Source organism: Rhincodon typus, chromosome 5, assembly GCF_021869965.1.
Source record: "Rhincodon typus isolate 14 chromosome 5, sRhiTyp1.1, whole genome shotgun sequence".
Lineage (NCBI taxonomy): Eukaryota > Metazoa > Chordata > Chondrichthyes > Orectolobiformes > Rhincodontidae > Rhincodon > Rhincodon typus.
The window spans coordinates 120,137,301-120,160,614 of NC_063336.1; the positions used below are offsets into that span (position 1 = coordinate 120,137,301).

The window sequence follows — 23,314 nt, forward strand, 5'->3', positions numbered from 1 at the left end:
AAAAATGACATTTTTTTTGTTTCAAAACCCCGATCATTTAAAAAAAAATCATGGAATAGGAGAGAGAGCGAGCAAGCGATCAATGGAGAGAGTCAATCACTGGTAAGGCCAGCAGTTACTACACACTTTATAGTAGGTGTAGGGAATGCTGCATTACTGGAGAAATTTAGGCTCCGGTCAAGAAAGAGGAGACATATGTCAAGTATAGGCAGCTGGGATCAAGTGAATGGCTTGAGAAGTGTAAGGGCAGTAGGAGTATACTTAAGAGGGAAATCAGGAGGACAAAGACGGCACTTAGAACATAGAAGATAGAACAGTACAGCACAGTACAGGCCCGTCGGCCCACGATGTTGTGCTGAACTTTTACCTTACACCTGAGATCTATCTAACCTCCACCTCTACCTTGTACTATCATCCATATACCTATCTAATAGCCGATTAAATGCCCCTAATGAGGCCGATTCCACTACCCTCTCCGGCAACGTATTCCACGTCCCTACCACTCTTCGAGTAAAGAACCCACCTCTGACGTCTCCCTTATATCTACCTCCACTCACTTTAAAACTATGCCCCCTTGTAATAGCAACCTCCACCTGAGGAAAAAGTCTCTGGCTGTCCACTCTATCTATACTTCTGATCATTTTGTACACCTCTATCAAGTCACCTCTCATCCTTCGTCGTTCTAAAGAGAAAAGCCCTAGCTCTCTTAACCATTCCTCTTAAGACCTTCCCTCCATTCCAGGCAACATCCTGGTAAATCTCCTCTGCACCTTTTCCAACAATTCCACAGCTTTCCTGTAATGAGGCGACCAGAACTGGACACAATACTCCAGGTGTGGCCGAACCAGGGTTTCGTATAGATGGAGCATAACCTCACGGCTCTTGAACTCAATCCCTCTATTAACGAAAGCTAACACATCAAATGCCTTCTTAACAACTCTATCCACCTGGGTGGCAGCTTTTAAGGAACTGTGGACATGAACCCCGAGATGCCTCTGCTCCTCCACACTGCCAAGAATCTTTCTGTTAGCCCTGTATTCTGCTTTCAAGTTTGTCCTTCCAAAATGAATCACCTCACACTTTTCAGGGTTATACTCCATCCGCCACTTCTCAGCCCAGCTCTGCATCCTATCAATGTCCCTTTGTAACCTAGAACAGACCTCCACACTATCCACAACTTGACCCACCTTCGTATCGTCCGCGAACTTACTAACCCACCCTTCCACTCCTTCATCCAAATCATTTACAAACATCACAAATAGAAGAGGACCCAGAACAGATCCTTGTTGTACACCACTCGTAATTGAGCATCATGTTGAATATTTTCCATCCACTACCACCCTTTGTCTTCTAAGGGTCAGCCAATTCTGAATCCAGTCTGCCACATTTCCCCCTATCCCATCCCTCCTTACTTTCTGCATGAGCCTACTATGGGGATCCTTATCAAACGCCTTACTTAAATCCATGTATACCACATCCACTGCTCTACCTTCATCCACGTGTTTGGTCACCTCTTCAAAGAATTCAATAAGGTTTGTGAGGCATGATGGACCCCTCACAAATCCATGCTGACTATCACGAATCAAACTGTGCCTATCCAAGTTATCATAAATCCTATCTCTCAGAGCCCTTTCCAATAATTTGCCCACCACTGATGTAAGATTAACTGGCCTGTAATTTCTGGGATTTTCCCTATTCCCTTTTTTGAACAAGGGAATGACGTTTGCCACTCTCCAATCTTCCGGCACTATACCCGAGGACAGTGAGGACCAAAAATCATTGCCAAAGGCCCTGCGATCTCTTCCCTCGCTTCCCACAGAATCCTTGGATAAATCCCATCAGGCCCAAGGGACTTATCTATCTTCAAGTTCCTCAAAATTCTAGTACATCTTCCTTACTAACATCCACTTCCTCTAGCCTACCAACCTGTTTCACACTATCCTCCCCTACAACTAGGTACCTCTCAGTTGTGAATACTGAAGAAAAGTATTCATTAAGGACCTCTCCTATCTCTTTAGGCTCCGTACACAAATTTGCTTTACAATCCTTGATCGGCCCTACCCTTTCTCTGGTCATTCACTTATTCCTCACGTACATGTAAAAATCCTTGGGGTTTTCCTTGGTCCTATCTGCCAAGGTTTTCTCATGCCCCTTTATAGCTCTCCTAAGCCCTTTCTTCAGCTCCTTCCTGGCTAACTTGTATCCCTCTAGAGCCTTTTCCGATCCTTGTTTCCTAAACCTTATATAAGCATCCTTTTTCCTCTTAACTAGTCGTTTGACCTCTCGAGAACCAAGGCTCCCTCACTCGACCGCATCTTCCCTGCCTGCTAGGGACAAACATTTCAAGCACACGCAGTATGCATCCCTTAAACAATCTCCACATTTCTATGGTGCTTTTCCCTGACAATCTGTTCCCATTTTATGATGTCCAGTTCTTGCCTAACAGTGCATGTGATAGCTTCAGTGAATTAAGGATTAAGGACAATCCAAAGAGATTCTAAGAGTACATTAAGGACAAAAGAGTAACTAGGGAGAGAATAGGGCCCCAATGTGTGCAACCACAGGATATGAGTGAGATACTAAATCAATATTTAGCGTCAGCATTTACTGTGGAGAAGGCCATGGAACCTAGGAAACTTGGGGAAATAAACAGTGATGTGTTGAAAGTAATTTATATTATAGAAGAGGTGCTGGAGGTCTTCAAATGCACAAAGGTAGATAAATCCCCGGGATCTGATCAGGTATTTCCCAGAACATTGTGGGGAGCTAGGGAACAGATTGCTGGGCCCCTTGCTGAGATAGTTTTATCACTGACAGCCGCGGATGAGGTGTTGGAAGACTGGAGGTTGGCTAACGTGGTGCCATTATTTAAGAAAGGCTGTAAAAAAAATCTTGGGAACTATAGACTGGTGAGTCTTAAGTCAATGGTGGGTAAGTTGTTAGAGGACATTCCGAGAGATAGGATTTACAGCATTTGGAAAGGCAAGACTGATTATTAATAGTCAACATGACTTTGTGGTGGGAAATTGTATCTCACTAACTTGATTGAGCTTTTTGAAGGGATGACAAAGAAGATTGAGGAAGACAGAGCAGTAGGTGTTGTCAATATGGACTTCAATGAAGCGTTTGACAAGGCTGCGCAAGATAGACTGGCTAGTAATGTAATAATCATATGGAATCCAGGGGAGCTAGCCAACTCGATACAAACTGTCTTGAAGGTAGGAGACAGAAGATGGTGATAGAGGGTTGGTTTTTGGACTGGAGGCCTGTGACCAGCTGTGTACCCCAAGGATCAATACTGGGTCCACTGCTTTTCGTCATTTATGTAAATGATTTGGATACGGATAGAAGTGGAATGGTTGCTCAGCTTGCAGATGACACCAAAATTGGAGGTGTAGTGGGTAGAGAAGAAGGTTATCTCAGAATGCAATGGGACCTTGATCAGCTGGGCCAATAAGCAGAGTAGTGATCGATGATATTTAAATTTAGATAACAGAGAGGTGTTGCATTAGGCTAAGAGAAACCAGGATAGGACTTTTACAGTTAATGGTAGGGCCATGGGGAGTGTTGCCAAACAATGAGACCTACAAGTGCAGGTGCACAGTTCCTTGAAAGTGGAATCACAAGTGGATAGGGTGGTGAAGATGGCATTTGGCACGCTTACCTTCATTGGTCAGAACAGTGAGTATAGGAGTTAGAATGTCATTTTGCAGCTGTGCAGGTCATTGGTGAGTCCACTTTTAGAATACCGTGTACAATTCTGGTCATCCTTCTTTGGGAAGGATGTTGTTAAACTTGAGAGGGTGCAAGAAAGATTTACAAGGATGTTGCCGGGACTGGAAGGTTTGAGTTCTTGGGAGAAGAGTAAGCTGGGGCTTTTTTCCCCTACAGCATTGGAGACTGAGGGGTGACTTTATAGAAGTTTATAAAATCATGAGGAGCATAGATAAGGTAAATAGCTCAGGTCTTTTTCCCTGGAGTGGGGAAGTCCAAAACTAGAGGGCATAGGTTTAAGGTGAGAGAAAAAATATTTAAAAAGGACCTGAAGGGTAATATTTTCACACAGTGGGTGGCGTGTGTAGGGAACGAGCTATCCGAGCAAGTGGCAGAGTACAATTACAGCATTTGAAAGGCCTCTAGATCGGTATATGATTAGGAAGGGTTTAGAGGGATGTGGCCAAATGCTGGAAAATGGGAGTAGGTCAGATTGAGATATCTAGTCAGCGTGGATGAATTGGACTGAATGATCTGTTTCAGTGCTGTGTGACTCTATGGCCCTAAATGCCCTCAAGAAGGCAGTATGAGCTGCTACACGGAATGGCTCAGGCACCCACCCAAAACTGTTGGGGATCACATTGTAAGATTTTGAATGAGCAAGTGTGAAACGTCTTGTAGCCGCAGTATTTAGGTGACTGGTCTGATTCAGTTTCCAGTCAATGATAACTCTGAGGCTATTGATGATGGAGGGGGGGAATTCACCAATGGAATGTTGAAGAGAAACCAGAATCTCTCCACTGGAGATGATTATTGCCTACCACTTGGTTGGTACAAAACGTTACTTTCTATTATTAGCCCTCGTCTCGATGTTGTTCGAGTGTGGCTGCGAAGGACAGAGACTACTTGAATATTCAAGAATTGTGAACGTGCAATAATCAGAGAACACTCCACATCTTACGTTATTTTGGATATAAGATGATTGACCTGAAGATAGCTGAGCCAAGGAAATTATCCTAAAGAACTCCTGTGGCTGAAATGGTTGGTCTCCAACAAGCACAACAATCTTCCTTCATGTTTGGTATGACTGTATCCAGTGGGGGACTTTTCCTCCGCCTCGATTCTCCAGACTTCAAATTTTGACACGGCCCTTGATGTAACATTCGATCAAATGCTAGTTTAATGTTGGGGTTGTAATTCTTACATGACCTGAAATATTACTGAACTTTAAAGGAATTGCCTTTTTGAATTAAGAATCAATAATCAGCATGATGATGTATATCATTGAAATATGTTTTGTGAGTCAGCAACATGCAATTGGCTAAATAAAATGCAAATTTCCTTTACTGTTTATTAGAACAGACACACTGATTGTTCTACTCATTCAATATTAGCATCAAATAAATGATACCAAAAAGATAAAATTAGCTATTACCTTAGAATCTGGAGTATTAAATCGCACAACTGCAACATCACCTTTAATTTCACAGTTGACATGAGTCCGCTCTATAAGAAATGTAGAAAGTTTACAAAAAGTAGGAACTTTTTATTAAAAATGCAAAATACAATCAATTCTCTCTCTACCTTTCGTGTTTGCAATTCAAAGAATACTCAGGATTGCTATCATGTTTGTTGAGCGAAAGGGAATGCCCAGAGCATAACGTGATGGGAGTGTAAATGTTTTCCTGAAGCAAGCAGTACAGACTATTGTAGATGCTCTTACGACTAGGTCAAGAGCAGCAAAGAGTGGATTTTTCTGAACAAATTGCATTAAAATTGGAACCACAACAATCAATTAAGAGTCCTTAACATCAAAAGGGATTTTTGGCAGCTGCAGTCCCAATCAAATTATGGAACATAATTTTCAATCACTATGGCAAATTTGTTAGGGCTACTCATTTTTGGATACATTCAATCTTTTCTTCCTGGATTTTCAAACAGAAAAACAGCCATTGTCCCAACTTCTACCAGACCACACTGTTCTGCCGATTAGGAATTTACCACAATCATGATTATCTTCAATCTGATTGAGATTAGGTTGTAGATTGTTAAATTACAATCCAGCCCGTAATATATACAAATTGGAATCATTGGTTTCCGGACAATGCAAGTTAAAATTCTCAGTATTCTCAGAAATTTCCTTTGAATTTATGAAAATTTGCAATGTCAGAATTAAGTAAGACATTTCCAATCACAATAAAATGCCTGTTACGTGAAGATGATGTGCTGGAGGAATCAACCATCGCAAAATACAAGTCATTACAATATAACCGAAAATAACAGAACTATTAACATGATTTTTCAAATGGACTTCTGGTACAAGTAAAAGAAACTAAAATAGGACTGTCTCAGCTTGGTCTTTTAGTTCTTTAGTTATGGCTGAGTCGTTTCAATACAGTGCACATATTATATTTGTAGCACTTTTGAAGTGAAGCATCTATAATAAGACTGCATTGCATCTATAAAAGGACAAGATTTATATTTCATACTGATACAGTAAACTGCTTTATTCTATTAAAACAAAAACTCCAGGGAATAGTTCACTGGACTTTATTTTTAGTTGACCATGAAGCGTTTTGGAATGTCTTGTGGTTGGGAAAGGCACTGTACAAACACAAGTTTTTTTTTTTTACTTATTATTCCTTCACATAGCATTAGCCAAACCTTTTTTGCTTCTGCAAATTACCCATTTAACTGTCTGTGAGAAATTGGTCCAATTCATATTTCAATCTGATAACCGATTATCATCAACAGACTGTGATCTAATAATGGTTAAAAATAACTTCTGCTCAGCACAATTTTTTAAGCATTTTAATTGGGAATTCAGTTTTGTAGATTTTAGTGCAGCATTTTCCCCTCACATTCACGAATATTTTACATTGATATAATATGAAAAAATTACTTAGACTGGCTATTTATAGTAGGCAACATTTTAGGTTGCAAATAGTCAAGTTTGAACATTAGAAAAGCAAAGGCAAGTTGCGTACAATTCCTTCATGATTCTCTTGTTGAAAATACATACCCATCATAATTGAAGAAACTGCGAAATGGCGACAGGCATAGCCTGTGGAAAAAATAACGTTGCAATTAGACACGTTATTTTAAAAACTAGGAATACAGATTCAAATTAATTTTAAATCATGGACATATTTTATTTTTAAAAAGGCAAAGTTAATTTCAAATAAACCAACTGTTTTGAACAGCACCACTGTTATTCAATTGTTTCCAGAGTCCATATTTGCAAGAAAGTAAAGGGTTATTCAGGGACTGGCAATAAACTGCAGAAGGCTACAATCACATCAGCGATAATCTTACTGAATAAATGATGGGGCCAAATGGCCAGTCGCCCTCCTATTTCTTATTACATTATGATTTTACTTGTCTTTACAAGTTAATTCTTGACAAGAAAAACACAAATTATGCAAAAATAACAACTGTGCATATTAACAGAAGAGGCTCCTCAGATTGTTAAGAATTCACTTTTCATACACAATGTTGATACTGATGTTATTCTATAATAGCACTCTATCAAGTAATGGTTTATGTTAAACAACTGACTAAAACTCTAAGCAAAACAGTCTATTTTCCCTCTTCAATTCGTTAAATGCATTTGGGTTCACATAAGTGGCAGCAAGAGTTTACCACCATATTATTGTGGATTGTAATTCACACAGGCCAAACCAGGTAAGGATGGCTGATCTTCGCTAAAGGACATTATTAAAATCTGGAATTAACTAATTAAATTTAAATTGCATCAACTTTCTTCAACCTGTTTTCTCAAACCATTAACTGGGCCTCTGGATTACTAATTCAGTGACATTACCATTAAGATACCATCTCCCCTTCTGACCCAACTTTTTCAAAACTCTGCCAATTTCAAGGAAAATAAATGCACTACAAATTTCAGTATTAACGCCTATTTTTTTAAAAGTAATTAAAATTTAGGTGCAGACAAGTTAATAATTTGATGATCAACTTCAAAGATTTTTTAAAAAAACAGACTGCTGGATTTAACAATATTCACCGAACAGTAACATGCAAATATTGACACTGAGCACCTCCACTACCAGTGCTTAATATCAACAACGTGCACAACCTGCAAGATGCGCTGTCGAAATTCACCAAGGCTCCTTAAAAAACGCCTTCCAAACCACATCCATTTTGGAGGAAAAGGGCTGCAGATACGTGGGAGCATCTGAATGTTCCCTGTGAGCTACTCACACCCTGACTTGGAAACATGTCGCAGTTCTTTTTCGTGTTGCTGGGTCCAAATCCTGGGGCTCCCTCACTAAATGGCATCGTGGGTCTGGCTGTAGTGCATGGACTGCAGCAATTCGAAGGCAGTTCACCACAACCTTCTCAAGGGCAACTAGAAATTGGTATTGACCCAGCCAGTGACTTCCACATCCCATGAATGAATTTAAGAAAAAGATGCCTGCTAATTTCCAATCAATGAAGCTAATGAATCTGTAATGACTCAAGTTTTGACTTTATGCCCTTTATAAATATTGGCAGCATGTGGGTCCCTGGAAACAATCAAAGACTCCATGGACATGTTGATTAAAAATATCCAGAGAAAAAGTTTACCAGCAAATATCAACAAGGCTTCTAGAAAAGGTAGTATTTTACCAACATGGTTCTATCTCAGAGCAATTTATTAGATTTACTAATGTAGCATCAATTACACACAGACATTATTAAATACTTCACACAAGGCAGTTAAGTGTTGCCACTGAACCTTATAGAATTAAATGGTAGATTTTAGTTGTATAAAGAATTAATAACATACAATCATGGACTTCCACAAGGACTGTGTTAGACTGTTACTTTTCACAGCCTTCATTGACAATTGGATAAAAAGCATTAAACCTATTGATATTTTATTCTAATTAAAAGTATTCTAACAAACCTAAAGTAAAGGTTCTGTATAGGGGAAAGGTCGATTTTAGTATGATAAAACAGGTCCTGACCAAAGTGGACTCGGAGCAGAAACTTGGACGAAAATCTTTACCTTAGCAATGGGAGTTCTTCAAAGAGGAAATAGTGAAAATGCAGTTCAACATGAAGATCAAGGATAGGAGAAACGAGTTCACAGAACCCTGGATGTTGATGGTTATACAAGATTGGATAAGGAAAGGAAAGCTAGCTTATTGTATATACAGAGGCCTCAAAACAACTGAAGCCCAAGAGGTATATTGAGAGTGAAAGAAGTACTTAAAAGAAAAATTAGGAAAGCGAAGAGGGCACGTGAAGAAACACTCGTGGGTAAAATAAAGTCCAAAGGCAAATATACTTAGGGCAAGAGGATAACCAGGCAAAGAGCAGGGCTCTTAAGGACCAAAGTGCAAACTTTGTGGAGCCAGAAGATGGCAGTCAGGTTATACATGGGTACTTTGCATCTGTATTCACTATAGAGAAACATGGTGTAGGTATAGAAATCAGGACTGTGATATATCTGAATAAATTGCAATTGAGGGGGGAGTAGTATTAGAGGGCTTAGTGGGCTTAGAAATTGAATAAATTGTCAAGCCCGATGTACCTCAGGCTGTTTAAGAGGCAAGATTGCAGGCGTGCCAAGATTAATTTTACAATCTTCTCTGGATGCTGAAACAAGGACGAGAGGAGACTTAATGTAGTACCATTATTCAAGGGTGGTAGGGATTAAAACTATAGACGAGTGAGGGACATTTTTTTGGAAAAACCTCCGAGGGACAGAATTAATCTCCAATTGGAGAAGTAAGGATTAATCAATGATAATTAACACTGTTTTGTCAGGGGTAGATTATGTCTGACAGGTTAGATTGAGTTTTTTGAGGAGGTGACTCAGCATGTGGATGAGGATAGTGCAGGTGATGCACTGACTTAAACGTTTTGAATGAGACTGGTCAAGAAGATAAGACTCCATGGTATCCAAAGCAATTTGGCAAATGGGATGCAAAAAATTAGTTTAGTGGTAGGAGGCAGAGGGTGGTGATTGAAGGTTGTTTTTGCAAGTGGAAGCCTGTGTCTCGTGGCATATCATAGGTGCTGGGTCTCTTGCTGCTTGTAGTGCACATTAGTGATCTACACATGTGTAAGAGGCTTGCTCAATAAATTCATTGATAACACAAAAATTGGTGGTGTAAATGGCGAGGAGAAACACTGTAGAACAGAGGATGATAATAGATGGGTTGGCCAGATGGGCTGAACAGCGATAATTGGAATTTAATCTTGAAAAGGAGAGATGATGCATTCTGGTGGGACTAACCAGACAAGGGAGTCGATGATGAATGATGTGTCCCCTGGAAATACAGACCTTCAGAGGGACCTCTGTGTATGTTGATAGATCCTTAAAGCAACAGGACATGTTGATAGAGATAGTAGGAACTGCAGATGCTGGAGAATCTGAGATAACAAGGTGTAGAGCTGGATCAACACAGCAGGCCAAGCAGCATCAGAGGAGCAGGAAAGCTGACGTTTCGGGCCGAGACCCTTTTCTGAAGGTGGACGTGTGGATAAGTTGGTTAAAGGAGGCAAATAGGATACTTGCCTTTTTCAGTCAAACCACTGAATACAAAAACGATGAGGTTATAATGAACTTTATAAGATTTAGTTAAGCCACTGCTGGAATACTATGTGCAGTCCTGGTTGCTGCACTATAGAAAGGATGTGATTGCACTCAAGATGGCACAGAGGAGGTTCACCAGGATTTTGCCTAGGCTGAAATCTTTCAGCTATGGAAAAAGACGAGATAGACTGGGGATGTTTTCCTCATGACAAAGAAGGCTGAGCTCGGACCTGATTTGAGGTTTATAAAATTATGAGGTGAATAGATAGGAAGAACCTTTCCACTTAGTACAAGTGCTAACAACCAGCGGGCCATAGAATGGGAAATTTAGAGGGGAGTTAAGGAAGAATTATTTCACCCAGAAGGTGGTGGTTATCTGAAACTCACTTCCTGAAAGGAATGACATAACACTTAAAAGTTATCCAGGTGAACACTTGAAGGACCATAGCGTAAAAGGTATGGGCCAAGTGCTGGAAAATCAGAGTAGACAGGCGTTTAATAACATGCTTGGATATGATCAGCTGGAGAGCCTCTTTTCATTGTGTACTGAGTTGATTTTTAAATCAACTCTACTGAGTTGATTTAAAAATGTCTTTACAAATTTTGAGTTTGAATATATTGATTATCCCTCTGCAATAACAAACCCATCAGGAGAACATGTTCAACTCATCAAGACTGAGATAAGGCAGGAAAATGATGTTGAAGATCATCTGATCAGCCATCAGCTCATTGAATGATGAAGACTCAATGAGCTGAAGAGACTACTTCTGCTCCTACATCTTGTGACCTTATCATGAGCACCACAAGAGAATTACTTTATGTTACTAAAGGTGGATTGAGGTGGCAGGTAATAATCTCAGCCAAAATAAAGACTGAACCCTCTGTTGTTGACGTTACTTTGACCTACAGGTTATCTACCTAGGCAACTGAGCTAATTGGCCACCTAGGGAATTGGTACTTGAGAAAAACATAACACTATAATTCATATTGTGACACTAACAATTACATGTTGGTCTTTTTGGCAATTTTAATTTGCCAAAACTTACAGTCCAGCCTGATGATAGAAGTCAATTGTCAATTAGCAAAAATCAAATTTCATTAGGCAAGTTTTTGAATAGTATATAAATATAGATTCTAATTATTAGCAGATGGAGGTGTGAAATGGGGTGTGAGTGAAGAAAATCACCTGGGGTTTCCTTGACTTCAAATTCTGGCACCCTTCGGGTCAATGGATCATCCTCCACATTTCTGTGTTACCAAACACATCCTCTGAAGCTGCCACCTATCCTCGAATCCCTTTCAACATTGTCTAGGAACATCCTGGTCCACATCTCTATCAACCTAATACTCCCTCACATTCCCACACAAACACTTTCCATGCAAAAGATGCAACACCTGCCTTTTATTCTCCTGCTCCCTCAAGTTCCCAAAGACTCTTGCAGCAAAACAGCAATGCGCTTGTTTTTTTTTCTCTGCTCATTTTAGTACATGGATTTGCTGTTTGTTATTTTTAACTATACTATTATGAGCAGTTGTTCTTCAACTGGTGAGACCAAATGAACACTTCCATTCCTTCCACATCAAGAATCTGATTTCCTAGTCACCTATCTAATGAAACTCAACTACAAAAGTACGGGATCATCTTTTGATTAGCCACTTCACAGACTTCCAAATTCAATACTGATTTTAACAATTTCAAGTCAAAACGTCTGCCCTGGCTGTTTTTTTTGGCAGATGATAGTTATTGGTAAATTATTAGCTATTCCCATAAGCACTTCATCAATACCACAAAACAGGACAAACAGTAGGTCATATGGCTGATTGAAATTACACCACTATTAATTCAAGCCACGAAATCCATAAATTGTAGGGGCAAAAGAAAAAGTCCATTGAGTCTGTTTGACTATTCAGTGACATTATAGGTCCATTTTCCTGCCTTTTCCCCATGCCCCTTAATTTATTTACTGAAATTAACTGTATCTCTGCCTTGAATATACTTAATGATCCAGGCTTAACGGTTCTCTACAGTAAAGAACTCCAAAGATTCAAGACTGTCAGAGAAGAATTCTTTGCTATCTCTCTGCTAATTGAGCAAACCCTTAATCGGAGATTATGCCCTCTGGTCCTCAACTCTTCCACAAGACAAAGCAACCCTTCCGCTTCTACCACGTGAAGTCCTCTAAGAATCTTGTATATTTTGATAAGGTTACCTCTTTTTCTTCTACACTCCAATGAGTTCAAGTCCAACACTCAACTTTTCATAAGAAAATTCCTCCACTTCAAAAATCAAACTAGTCAACATTCTGTAGACTACTTCCAATGCCAGTATCTCTCTCATTAGATAAGGGATGATCAAAACTATGATCAAAACTGTTCACTGTCTTCCAGGTGTGATCTGCCTAGCTCCTTGCCTAGTTTTAGCAAGACTTCCCTATTTTTATTACTCCGTTCCCTTTGAAATACAGGCCAATGTTCTATTCGCCTTCCCTGTTACTTGTTGAACTTGGATGCTACATTTTGTGATTCATGCACATGGGCCCACCCCAAAATTCCTCTGTGCTGCAGCTTCCCCTATTTAAATAATATTCAGCTCTTCCACTTTCTCTGGTTGCTGTCATTCAACCAATTTCATATTTATCGTTCTACTGTATTAGTCCATGTTTTCTAACATCGTGGACAAATTACTTAATTAAAAGCCTTTTGAAAATCATCACACAAACTGAATGAGCCTCATCAACTTTGTTACCTCAAAAAAACTAAGCAAGTTAATTAAACACAATATTACCTCAGAGGTCCATGCTACTGCTCTTAAATTAATCGACATTTGTCCAAACGACTGCTAATTTTCTCCCATGTTATCAATTCCTAAAGCTTTCCCACCTCTAAGGTTAAAATTGTCAACCTGTAGATGCTGGGTTTGGATGTGTTCTTGTATCCTTTTTGGAATTAACATTTACACTGCTTCAGTTTTCTGGCACTACCCTGGCATCTAGGAGGATTATGATGAGTGTCAATTTCAAAATTGAGCCAGCGTAACCATATGCTAACCCCTCCATCAATTTTGAGCCCATCCATTGTCTGAAATGCATCATTTTTCGATGGTTTTGGTAGCATCTTCTTCCTTGGTGAAGAGAAGTATAACTTGTTTTTAGTACATCAGCATACTCTCTGCCTTTGGGCATAAATTGCTTTTTGATCACCAATCAGCCCTGCTCTGCCCATTATCTCCTTTTCACTGATTTTTGGAATCCTATTTATGTTGGGTGCCAGTCTTTTTTTATACTCAGTTAAGGTTTCACTTGAGTTCTGATGAAAGATCATCAACGTGAAACATTAGATGAGTTTCTCTCTACAGATGATACCTAACTTCAGCATACCAACATTCCTGTTTTTAATTTCAAAGCATTCAGCATCTGCAGTATTTTGCTTTTACCTTCTTGCTCTTAATAATTTGTCCTATCTAAACTTGATTCAGCCCAGTTCTCATTTCAAAAAAAATCAACGTCATTGATCAGACACACACCCTTATACTACTGCTTGAAAAGAACATACAAAATTCGGAATAGGAACAGTCTATTCAGAGCCTCAAGTCTGATCCCCCATTCAGTAGGATGAGGACTGATCTGACTGTAAGCTAAAATCCACATTCTCAATGACCACTAATAATTTTTCACTCTCAGATTCTTGTTAAGCAATCTACTTCTGCGTAAAAACAATTCAAGGACTCTGCTTCCACCACCTTTTCAGGATAATCCCTGATGTATCAACAGTGACCACTAGTTTATCCCATAACGGGAAACATGCCCTCTTCAAGACTCCATAGGATCTTATGTGTTTCAATTAAGTCACCTCTTACTCTAAATTCCAGCATGGTGTAGAAGTGCAGGTGTTGGACAGGAGTGGACAAGGTCAGAAGTCACACAACACCAGGTTAGACTCCAACAGGTTTATTTAAATCACAAAATTCCAAAAGCTTGTGATTTCAAGTAAACCTGCTGCACTACAACCTGGTGTTGGGTGACTTCTGACTTAAATTCAAGTAGATACAAGACTGGCCTGTCCAACTTTTCCTCATAAAACAAACCAACAATTCTCCTCGTGATAAATAACATGATTCACGAACAGAGGCGCTCAATCTGAGCCTATGTAATCTCTTGCCATTTAGATAATATGTTTTCTTCGATTCTGAAGAAGGGTCATTGGACCCAAAATCTTAACTGCTTTCTCTGTACAGATGCTGCCTGACCTGCTGAGATTTTCCAGCAATTTCTGAGGTTTTTTCCCTCATTTCCAGCATTTGTAGTTCTTTGGTTTTTTTGCTTCCCTTTTTATTCTTCCTGCCAAATAGACAAGTTCACATTTTGCAGGTCATACTCCATTTGTCACATCTTCAACCACTCACTTAACCTGTAAATAACCCTCTGCAGCATCCTTCTGTCTTCTTTACAACTTTCTTGCTTACTTATCTTTGTGTGGTCAGCATATGTTCAGCCCGACAACTTATATCAATCATTTGGATGAAAACAATTGAACTTCAGCCCTGATCCCTGTGGCACATTACTCATTGCACTTTCCCAACCTGATAAAGACCCTTTTATGTCTCTGTTCCCTGTTAGCCAGCCAACCTTCTATGTTAATATGCTAGCCTCTACACTTTTATTTTACGCAAAACCTTTGATAGTGCACTTTATTAAATGCTTCTGAAAATACAAATATAGTACATCCAACTTTTACCCGCAGCATGTGTTACCTCATTTCACAAAATCATGTCGCCGCTGCGCGATTACCTTGAACTTATCAAAGCGCCCTACTATAACTTATTGAATAACAGCTTCCCTACGACTACAAGATATGGGAGCAGAATTGGGCCATTCGGCCCATCAAGTCTGCTCCACCATTCAAATCATGGCTGATATGCTTCTCAACCCCATTCTACTGTCTTCTCCCATTAACCCTTGATTCCCTTACTCATTAAGAACCTATCTCTGCCTTAAATGCATTCACTAACCTGTCCTCCACAGTGTTCTGCAAGAATGAGTCCCACAGATTGACTATTCTCTGGTTGAAAAGAATTCATTTCAGTTCTGAAGGGTCGTCCCTTCACTGAAGCTGTGCCCTTGGGTCCTAGTCTCTCATACTAGTAGAAATATCTTCTTTACATCAACTCAATCCAAGCCTCTCAGTTATCTGTAAGTTACAATGAGATTCCCCCTCATCGTTCTAAACTCCAAGTACAGACCCAACATCCTCAACCACTCCTATGACATGCTCTTCATTCCTGGGATTGTTCTTGTGATCCTTCTCTGGACACCCTCCTACACCAGCACATCCTTCCTTAGATATGGGGGCTCTCAATATTCCAAATGCAGTCTGATCAAAGCATTATACAGCCTCAGCAATACATCCCTGCTCTTATATTCTAGCCCTCTTGAAATCAATGCTAACACTGCATTTGCCTTCCTACCTGCCAAATGAACGTGCATGTCAACCTTAAGAGAATTCTGAACTGGGGCTTCTACGTCCCTTTGAACTTCAGATTTCCAAAGTCTTTCCCTATTTAGAAAATAGTCTACAACCCGTGTAAAGCTAACTAACCGATCTCTGCTTTCTTCACCCTTTTTGAATAAAGGAGTTACATTTGCCATTTTCCAATCTAACAGGGTCAGCACCAGATCAAGTGAGATTCGGAAAGTTAAAACCAATGAATCAACTATCCCACTGGCCATCTCTTTTAAGACACTAGGAAAAAGTTCATCAGGAACCGGGCACTTGCCAGCCTGCAGTTCCAACAATTTATTCAGTACTACTTCTTCGGTTATTGAGATTTTCCTGAGAAGATAAAAACATAACAAATAGAAGGAATAGGTCATTTGGGTCCCTCAGGCCTCCCCACCGTTCAACAAGATCATTACTGATCAGCCTTGGACCTCAACTCCTCTTTCATACCAGCTCATCCATAATCCTCAACTCCTTGATATTTCAAAACTGTACCTACCACTTCCTGCATCCCTTCCAGAATGTTACTTGTAAACTGTACAATGAAGACTGATGCAAAATATGTTTAAGTCATTTGCCATTTCCTTGTTTTCCATTGTTAGTCCTCCAGCCTCACTTTCAATAGGACATGCTCACTTTGTTAACAGTTCCCCAAATCTTCATGTTATACTCTCTCCCTCCTTTGTCATCCAGGATGTTTCAGCTTTATTTACCTCGTATTTCCACAGCACAGCCATGCACTTCAACTGCACGCAAACTCTCTCCTCCTTTAATTTTCAATCCCAATTTACCTAGATCAATCTGTTCTCATGCCACTGAAAAGGGGAATTATTTTAACTCTGGATTGCTCTTTGTCTTTTTCCATAATGTGTGAATGAAACGTTAATTGTTTTGATATCCATAGATGCTACCTGACCTGTTGCGAATTTCCAACATGCTTTTAGTTCAGTGTTCCAGCTTCTGCAGTGTTTTATTTCTAAATGTAATCCCTTTGCTCTTACGATCTTCCCAATTTTCAAAAGAAAGCTTAATATTGAAACAAAAGTTACTTATGAAAATTCGAGGCACAATGTCATATTTAAAAAGAAAAGTAGGATCTGCATATTTAATATTTTCTCCTGAACAACCTTTCCCCCATTTAATGATGTTACTAAATAACCATCAAATGTTCAGTTAACAAAGCAAATTACATCAATCACATCAATTGTGCAAGAACAGTATCTTGGACCAACATTAAGCAAGATAAAAAGGTTAAATCACCCTCTGGTCTTTTGCGTGAAGGCCACGTACATTGAGCAAGAATACTAATTGAGAATACAGGAAACATAAAAACAGCATGCAACACAAATATCTGATATTCTCTGATAATCTTGCCAGTCTTGTTTAATCATAGCAAGTTAATAGGAAGCAATTTGCAATATTCTATGTGGGTATTCGTGTCTACAGGAAAAAGTTTTATGTAAGAAGTTTAATGTGTTTTTAACCACAAAAATATCATCTCTTATGGGATTGTTTTCCCCCAAACAGACAATATTTATTATGCTCAGTTATAGAATTTAAAGCTGTAATTTTTTTTTCCAAAAACTCTAATGATGATCCAAATATATGAAATAGCCTTAATGTATAATGGGAAGTACAGGCAGCAAGGAATATTAAACTCATCTGTCCTCTGACTCATACATGTCTGCTAGATCCTACATACTATTTGAACATTTGAACTTTGGCACAGATTCTTTCCACATTTCATGTACACGGCTGTAAAAAAAGTGGGACAACCTTTGCCCTACTTCCACATGAACATCTGTTTACAGATTAGATCATCTGCCCTTTTGTTAGTTGACACTCCCACAATACTGGTGTTGCTTAACTTAATTAACATTCGTCGTTGGATATTATTTATGACTAAAATATTTTCATGGCAGGAGGATGAACTGAGCAAACACAGCAGAAAGTAAAAAGCAAAATAAAAAGTTGCATTTATGGCTGCATTCATACAACTACCACAGCATTATTGCTAACAAATCAGACTCCAAATTCATCCCAAATCCAAGTGGAAAGAGTCTTTGGTGACAGAAATTACACGAAGTCACAAGTGTAGTGCTGATGCAAAGTCATAATTACTTCATTTTGACTCTAAATTTGTACAATAAAAACCTGCTTGCAAAGATGTAAACAAAATGTAGAGCCAAGACAAAGTTGTCTAGTAGGATTAATTAACAGCTATTGTCGATGTTCATTGACTATAACACCAAAACACCAGGGACCGGGGTTCGATTCCAGCCTCGGGCAATTGTGCAAACTCCACACATTTTCCCCATGTCTGCATGGGTTTCCTCCAGTGCTCCGGTTTCGTCCCACTGTCCAAAGATGTGCAGGTTAGGCGGATTGGCTATGCTAAATTGCCCATAATGCCGAGGTAGGGTAGTGGGTGGTTCTGGGTGTGATGCTCTTTAGAAGGTCGATGTGGGCTCAATGGGCCAAATGGCCTACTTCCACACTGTATGGATTCTATGAAATAGCTCATGGTGAATATTCAGTGGATCTATTTACAGAAGACATCTGTTGATGCAGAAATGAACTATTAGTATTTTCAGATTAGCCTTTATTTTCCTCAACAATCATCGAACTATCCCTGCATCATTTTCTGGCTGAGAGATTCAAGAGGAAATATCACATTAATTGAACTTCTCTTACATTTTGAAATATTAAACTTGTGAAAGTTATAGAATACATACTAGATATATAACAAATACACATCCCAATCTGGGAGCTATTTAAAAGTTAATTTGAGATGCAGCCTCTTGGGATTTGAAGCAATGAAATTAAGTTTTTTTGTACCTAAAGCAGCTTTTAAATTTTTGATTATATTTAAAATAACTCATGTCTTTGTAAGATTTTAATAAAGATTTTTCAAGACTGAAATGGATTCAGTTTAGGATGTCAAGTAGTCAAACGTGGCATTTTGCAAAGTATTGGCAGCACTGTGGCTCAGTGGTTAATACCGCTGCCTCAAAACACCAGGGACCAGGGTTCGGAGATAGTAGGAACTGCAGATGCTGGAGAATCCGAGACAACAAGGTGCAGAGCTGGATGAACACAGCAGGCCAAGCAGCATCATAGGAGCAGAAAGGCTGATGTTTCGGGCCTAGACCCTTCATCGATTCCAGCCTCGGGCAATCGTGCAAACTCCACACATTTTCCCCATGTCTGCATGGGTTACCTCCAAGTGCTCCGGTTTCCTCCCACTGTCCAAAGATGTGCAGGTTAGGCGGATTGGCTATGCTAAATTGCCCATAGTGCTGAGGTAGGGTAGGGGGTGGTTCTGGGTGTGATGCTCTTTAGAGGGTCGCTGTGGGCTCAATGGGCCAAATGGCCTGCTTCCACACTGTATGGATTCTATGAAATAGCTCATGGTGAATATTCAGTGGATCTATTTACAGAAGACATCTCTTGATGCAGAAATGAACTATTGAAACAGACAATCAGGATCCCAACAAAACAATCTTATCCACAAGGTACATTTGTTGCCAATACACTGGGAGTCAATTTAATTTATTCACTCAAGTCCTATAACCCATGACTTGCATTGGTAGCACTGAGGAGGGGGAAGGGAGCTGGGAAAGAGAGAAAGGAGGGGTGGGGCTGGGGTAAGATAGGTGGGATGGTGACAGATGGATGTGGGTAGTGGAGATGGTCAGTGAGAAGGGTGGGGCAGATAGGTGGAAAAGAAGATGGACAGGTTGTGTCAGGTCAAGGATACAGGGATGAGAGGGAGGGTTGAACATGGGATGAGGCCAGGGGAATGGGCAGATTTTGAAACTGGTGAATTCTATGTTCAGGCCATGGGGCTGCAGGCTCCCGAAGCAGAATATGAGGTGTTGCTCTTCCAGTTTGCATGCGGCACCACTGTGACACTGGAGGAGGCCCAGGATGGACATGTCACTAATGGAGTGGGAAGGGAAGTTAAAATGGTTGGCAACCAGAAGGTGTTATTGACTATAGCATACAGAGCGCAGATGCTCCACAAATTGGTCCCAGAGTCTGCGCTTGGTCTCACCGATGCAGAGGAGGCCACATCGGGAGCAACGGTACAGTAGACCAGGTTGGAGGATGTACAGGTGAACCTGTGTCGGATTTGGAAAGTTTGTCTTGGGCATTGGATGGAGGCAAGATGGGAGGTTTAGGGACAGGTGCAGCACCTCCTGTGGTTGCAGGAAAAGGTGCCAGGTGTGGTGGGGTTGATGACGAGTGTGGAGTGGACAAGGGGATCACCGAGTGAGCGGTCCCTACGAAAGGCAGACATGGGTGGGGAGGGAAATATCTCTTTGAGGGTGATCAGAGCATTTGATTCAGTAAATGGTGTGGATTGTTTTCCAAAAATTGATGTCTAAGTAACTTCTTCACACTCCTGCAACTGCTGCATAACGATGACTCCAAATGTCTTGAGTCAGGTTCTGAAACAGATGCCATCAAAATCCAAAATGTCAAGAAGGCTATGTGGTTGCTTTTACACTATTTACCATCTACCTGACAGCAGTGTTCCAAGTTCTAAGATCAAGTGTCGTCTGGTGTGAGCATCAAATACCACTGAGATGAAAACTTACCTCATTTGCCACTGAGCCAAAATTAAACTGACCAGCATAGACATACAGGACCTACAATATACAGATGACTATAGTGTTGCTGCTCACTCTGCACCAGACTCGTAAACCACTCATCTTCTCAATTCTGTATAGAAGAGACTCAGTCAAACTTGAATCTGTTTCTCTCTCAATAGATGCCGTCAGATGGCTCGTTTCTCTCGTATTTCTGTTTTTCATTCAGATCTCCAACATCTGCCTTTTTATCCTAAGAACTCGGACTTGGTCAATCAACTATTGCACCTTCTAAAGATGAAGGAATCTCAATATTTGGGTCAATCATTGAGCAGGTTCAAGACAGAAATCTATAGGTTTCTGGAGAATAATGACATATAGGATTGTGCGAGAAAATAGCATCAAGAAGATGCTCAGCCACACTCTAGAATGGCAAGGTAGGTTCAAAGGGCCAAACAGCCTACTTCTGTTCTTTGACTTCGCAATGCAAACCTTAGCAATCATCTCTCATAAAAGGGCAGACTGATGTAGAGACCTAACACTGGATCAGCTGCACCAGTTCAGCCTTCTACAAACTATGGCAGACAGCTTTTGGCAACAAAGATCTCCACAAGTCAAAGAGGTTCAATGCACAGTGCAGTTGTCACAACGCTTGTGTACTGTGCTGCATCCTGGATTATGCATCAACAACACAAGTAACCAAAGTAAAGCGCTGGAGAAACTGAGCAGAAAGAGTTAAATTGGACTTGAAATGGTAACTTCTCTCTCCACAGATGCTACTAGACCTAGAGTTCCCCCAGTACTTGGTTTTTAATCTCAGATCTGGAGCATTTTCAGTAATTTCCACCTACATGAGCAACACGTAATATCAAAAGAGAAATTCTATCAGCAATGCCTCCACTATACTCTAGATTCACTTGAGAAATCAATCAACAAACATCAGTGTCTTACTTGAAACATTCTGCCAAAACTCATTCAAAAATCAAGTATAATTGGAGTGCACAGCATGTTAGGATGACTGAAAAGTGACTTCATCAGCAGGTCCTGCTTTCTCAATTCTTAGATGGCTAGTGTTGCAGCCAGGACAAAAAGAATGCCACAATTTACTCAAACTTTCCCTCAAGTGTGGCAACACTCCAATTGATGAATGAGAGGACCTTGCCGCTAATCATTCAAAATGGCAACAACTTGTCCATCAAGCTGCATCATGGAGGAACAGCTGTACTAGAGAAGGGAAAAAGTGGAAGAATTCCTGCATTCCCAATGCCAATACTTCATGGAGCATCCTGTCCTATATGCTTGAAGATTTGCAGGTCGAGATTGGCCTGTACAGTCCATAAAGACAAAACAGAAACTCATGGACAAAGTAGAAATCATCCTGAAATCCAGGGTCAGCCAAATGTAGAGAATGGCTCTTACTCTTTCCAAATATGGGTATAACATCCAAATGAACCAGGCCAGTCTTTCATTTCACATCTAATTTATAGATAATGCATATCAAAAATTAGTTATTCATTCAAGAACAAAAATAAAGTTGCTGGAAGAACTCAGCAGGTCTGGCAGCATCTGTGGAGGAGAAAACAGAGTTAACGTTTCGGGTCCGGTGACCCTTCCTCAGAACGGAGGTTATTTATTCATTTTGTGCCTCATTTGAGGAGCAGTGTTTGAATCCAGAACTTTCTGACTCAAATGTTGCTACTGACAAAAGCAACCTAACAATTAAACTGGTATTCAGGTGGCACTGAAAAGCGTACATTTCGTCTAGTGTGTAAATTAGTTCTGCAAAGACGTGGTTTTTAAGTACATAAAAGGAAACATTCATCCTCTACTTCGAGCCATCTGTTTGCTTAGCACCAAGCACACCTTCACTAAATCGAACACCAGAGATTAAAACAAAACAAGACTCATTCCTTGGAGACAGGTATCATTAATAAATTCCAAAGTCGTGTGAGGCTCGAAATTTTAACTCCGATCTCTCTCGACAGATGTTGCCCTATCTATTGAGTCTTCCCAGCAGCTTGTTTTTAGTACGCCATAAATATTTGTCTTTAAGACTGATAGTAATCAGGTTTCTTCTGATTGAAAATACCTAGTGCATTTTTTAATTTGAGGGTTTACCCTACGGAAATAATTTATAGATTATTAAATGGTGTGTGCGTGTGCGCGCATTTTTAATCCAGACGCCTAGCAAACAGTGCAATCCTACTGTTCACTACCCTAACGACATTAAATGAATTAAGTGACCCAAAGTGGACATCAGCAGCAATGAACGGCCTGTTTCTACAAAACACCAACTTTGGTAACTAACTCACTCAGAGTACGTCGAATATCTGTCAGGACAGAATAAAGTTATTTATCTCCTACCATTGAAACTTTTAAATTCACACTAAGAAATATTTCACAACGAAATACCTGAATAACAAAACTGCCTAAACATCGAGAACCGCTTCATGATGCCGGACGCCCGCACCGCCGCCATTGCTATTTCCGTTTCCAGCTTGGGTGAGAGGGCAGCCCCGCCCCGCCAAGCCCCGCCCCACCAGGCCCCGCCCAGCCAAGCCCCGCCCATCACCGTCAGGCCCCGCCCATCTCCGCCAGGCCCCGCCCTCGACCGGCCCATCTCCGCCAGGCCCCGCCCATCTCCTCCATATCCCCGCCCCTCCCCTCCCCTCCCCGCCCCGCCCGTTGGGTAACCCGCCACTCTCCCTGAGCAAAACACCCTGCTGTCGGCAACAAAACACAACTCGTTCTATCGCCTTCAACTCCCTAAACTGATCGGCTTTACGGTTGCAGGTAGCGTTTATTCAGATGTGGGTGAAATGCTGCCATTAAGGCGGGGTTTAGGTTCCACTGGGCTGCAGCTTCCTCATCTGGAGCCTGGAGCAGGGAGGGAGAGAGGGCCCAGAGTCCGGGGGGAGAGGGCCCAGAGTCCGGGGGGAGAGGGCCCAGAGTCCGGGGGGAG

The 23,314-nt window shown here is 40.6% G+C and overlaps 2 protein-coding genes across 3 annotated transcripts in view; one reads left to right on the plus strand and one right to left on the minus strand.

The window, feature by feature from the left end:
- Positions 1-22,865, minus strand: part of LOC109910714 (hydroxyacyl-CoA dehydrogenase trifunctional multienzyme complex subunit alpha) — a 101,896-nt gene extending 79,031 nt beyond the window's left edge. For both annotated transcript variants that reach the window (XM_048597195.1, XM_020509954.2), the window contains exons 1-3: positions 22,765-22,865; positions 6,737-6,778; positions 5,150-5,220 (exon numbers count right to left, since the gene is read on the minus strand). In XM_048597195.1, coding sequence (XP_048453152.1) covers positions 5,150-5,220; positions 6,737-6,778; positions 22,765-22,831 — 180 coding nt within the window. In that variant the 5' untranslated portion in view covers positions 22,832-22,865. The remainder of the gene's footprint in view (positions 1-5,149; positions 5,221-6,736; positions 6,779-22,764) is intronic.
- Positions 22,866-23,008: 143 nt separating this feature from the next.
- LOC125483177 (trifunctional enzyme subunit beta, mitochondrial-like) overlaps positions 23,009-23,314 on the plus strand; it is an 11,389-nt gene continuing 11,083 nt past the window's right edge. The window contains exon 1 of the mRNA XM_048597290.1: positions 23,009-23,145. The gene's annotated coding sequence lies outside the window, so the exon portion shown is untranslated. The remainder of the gene's footprint in view (positions 23,146-23,314) is intronic.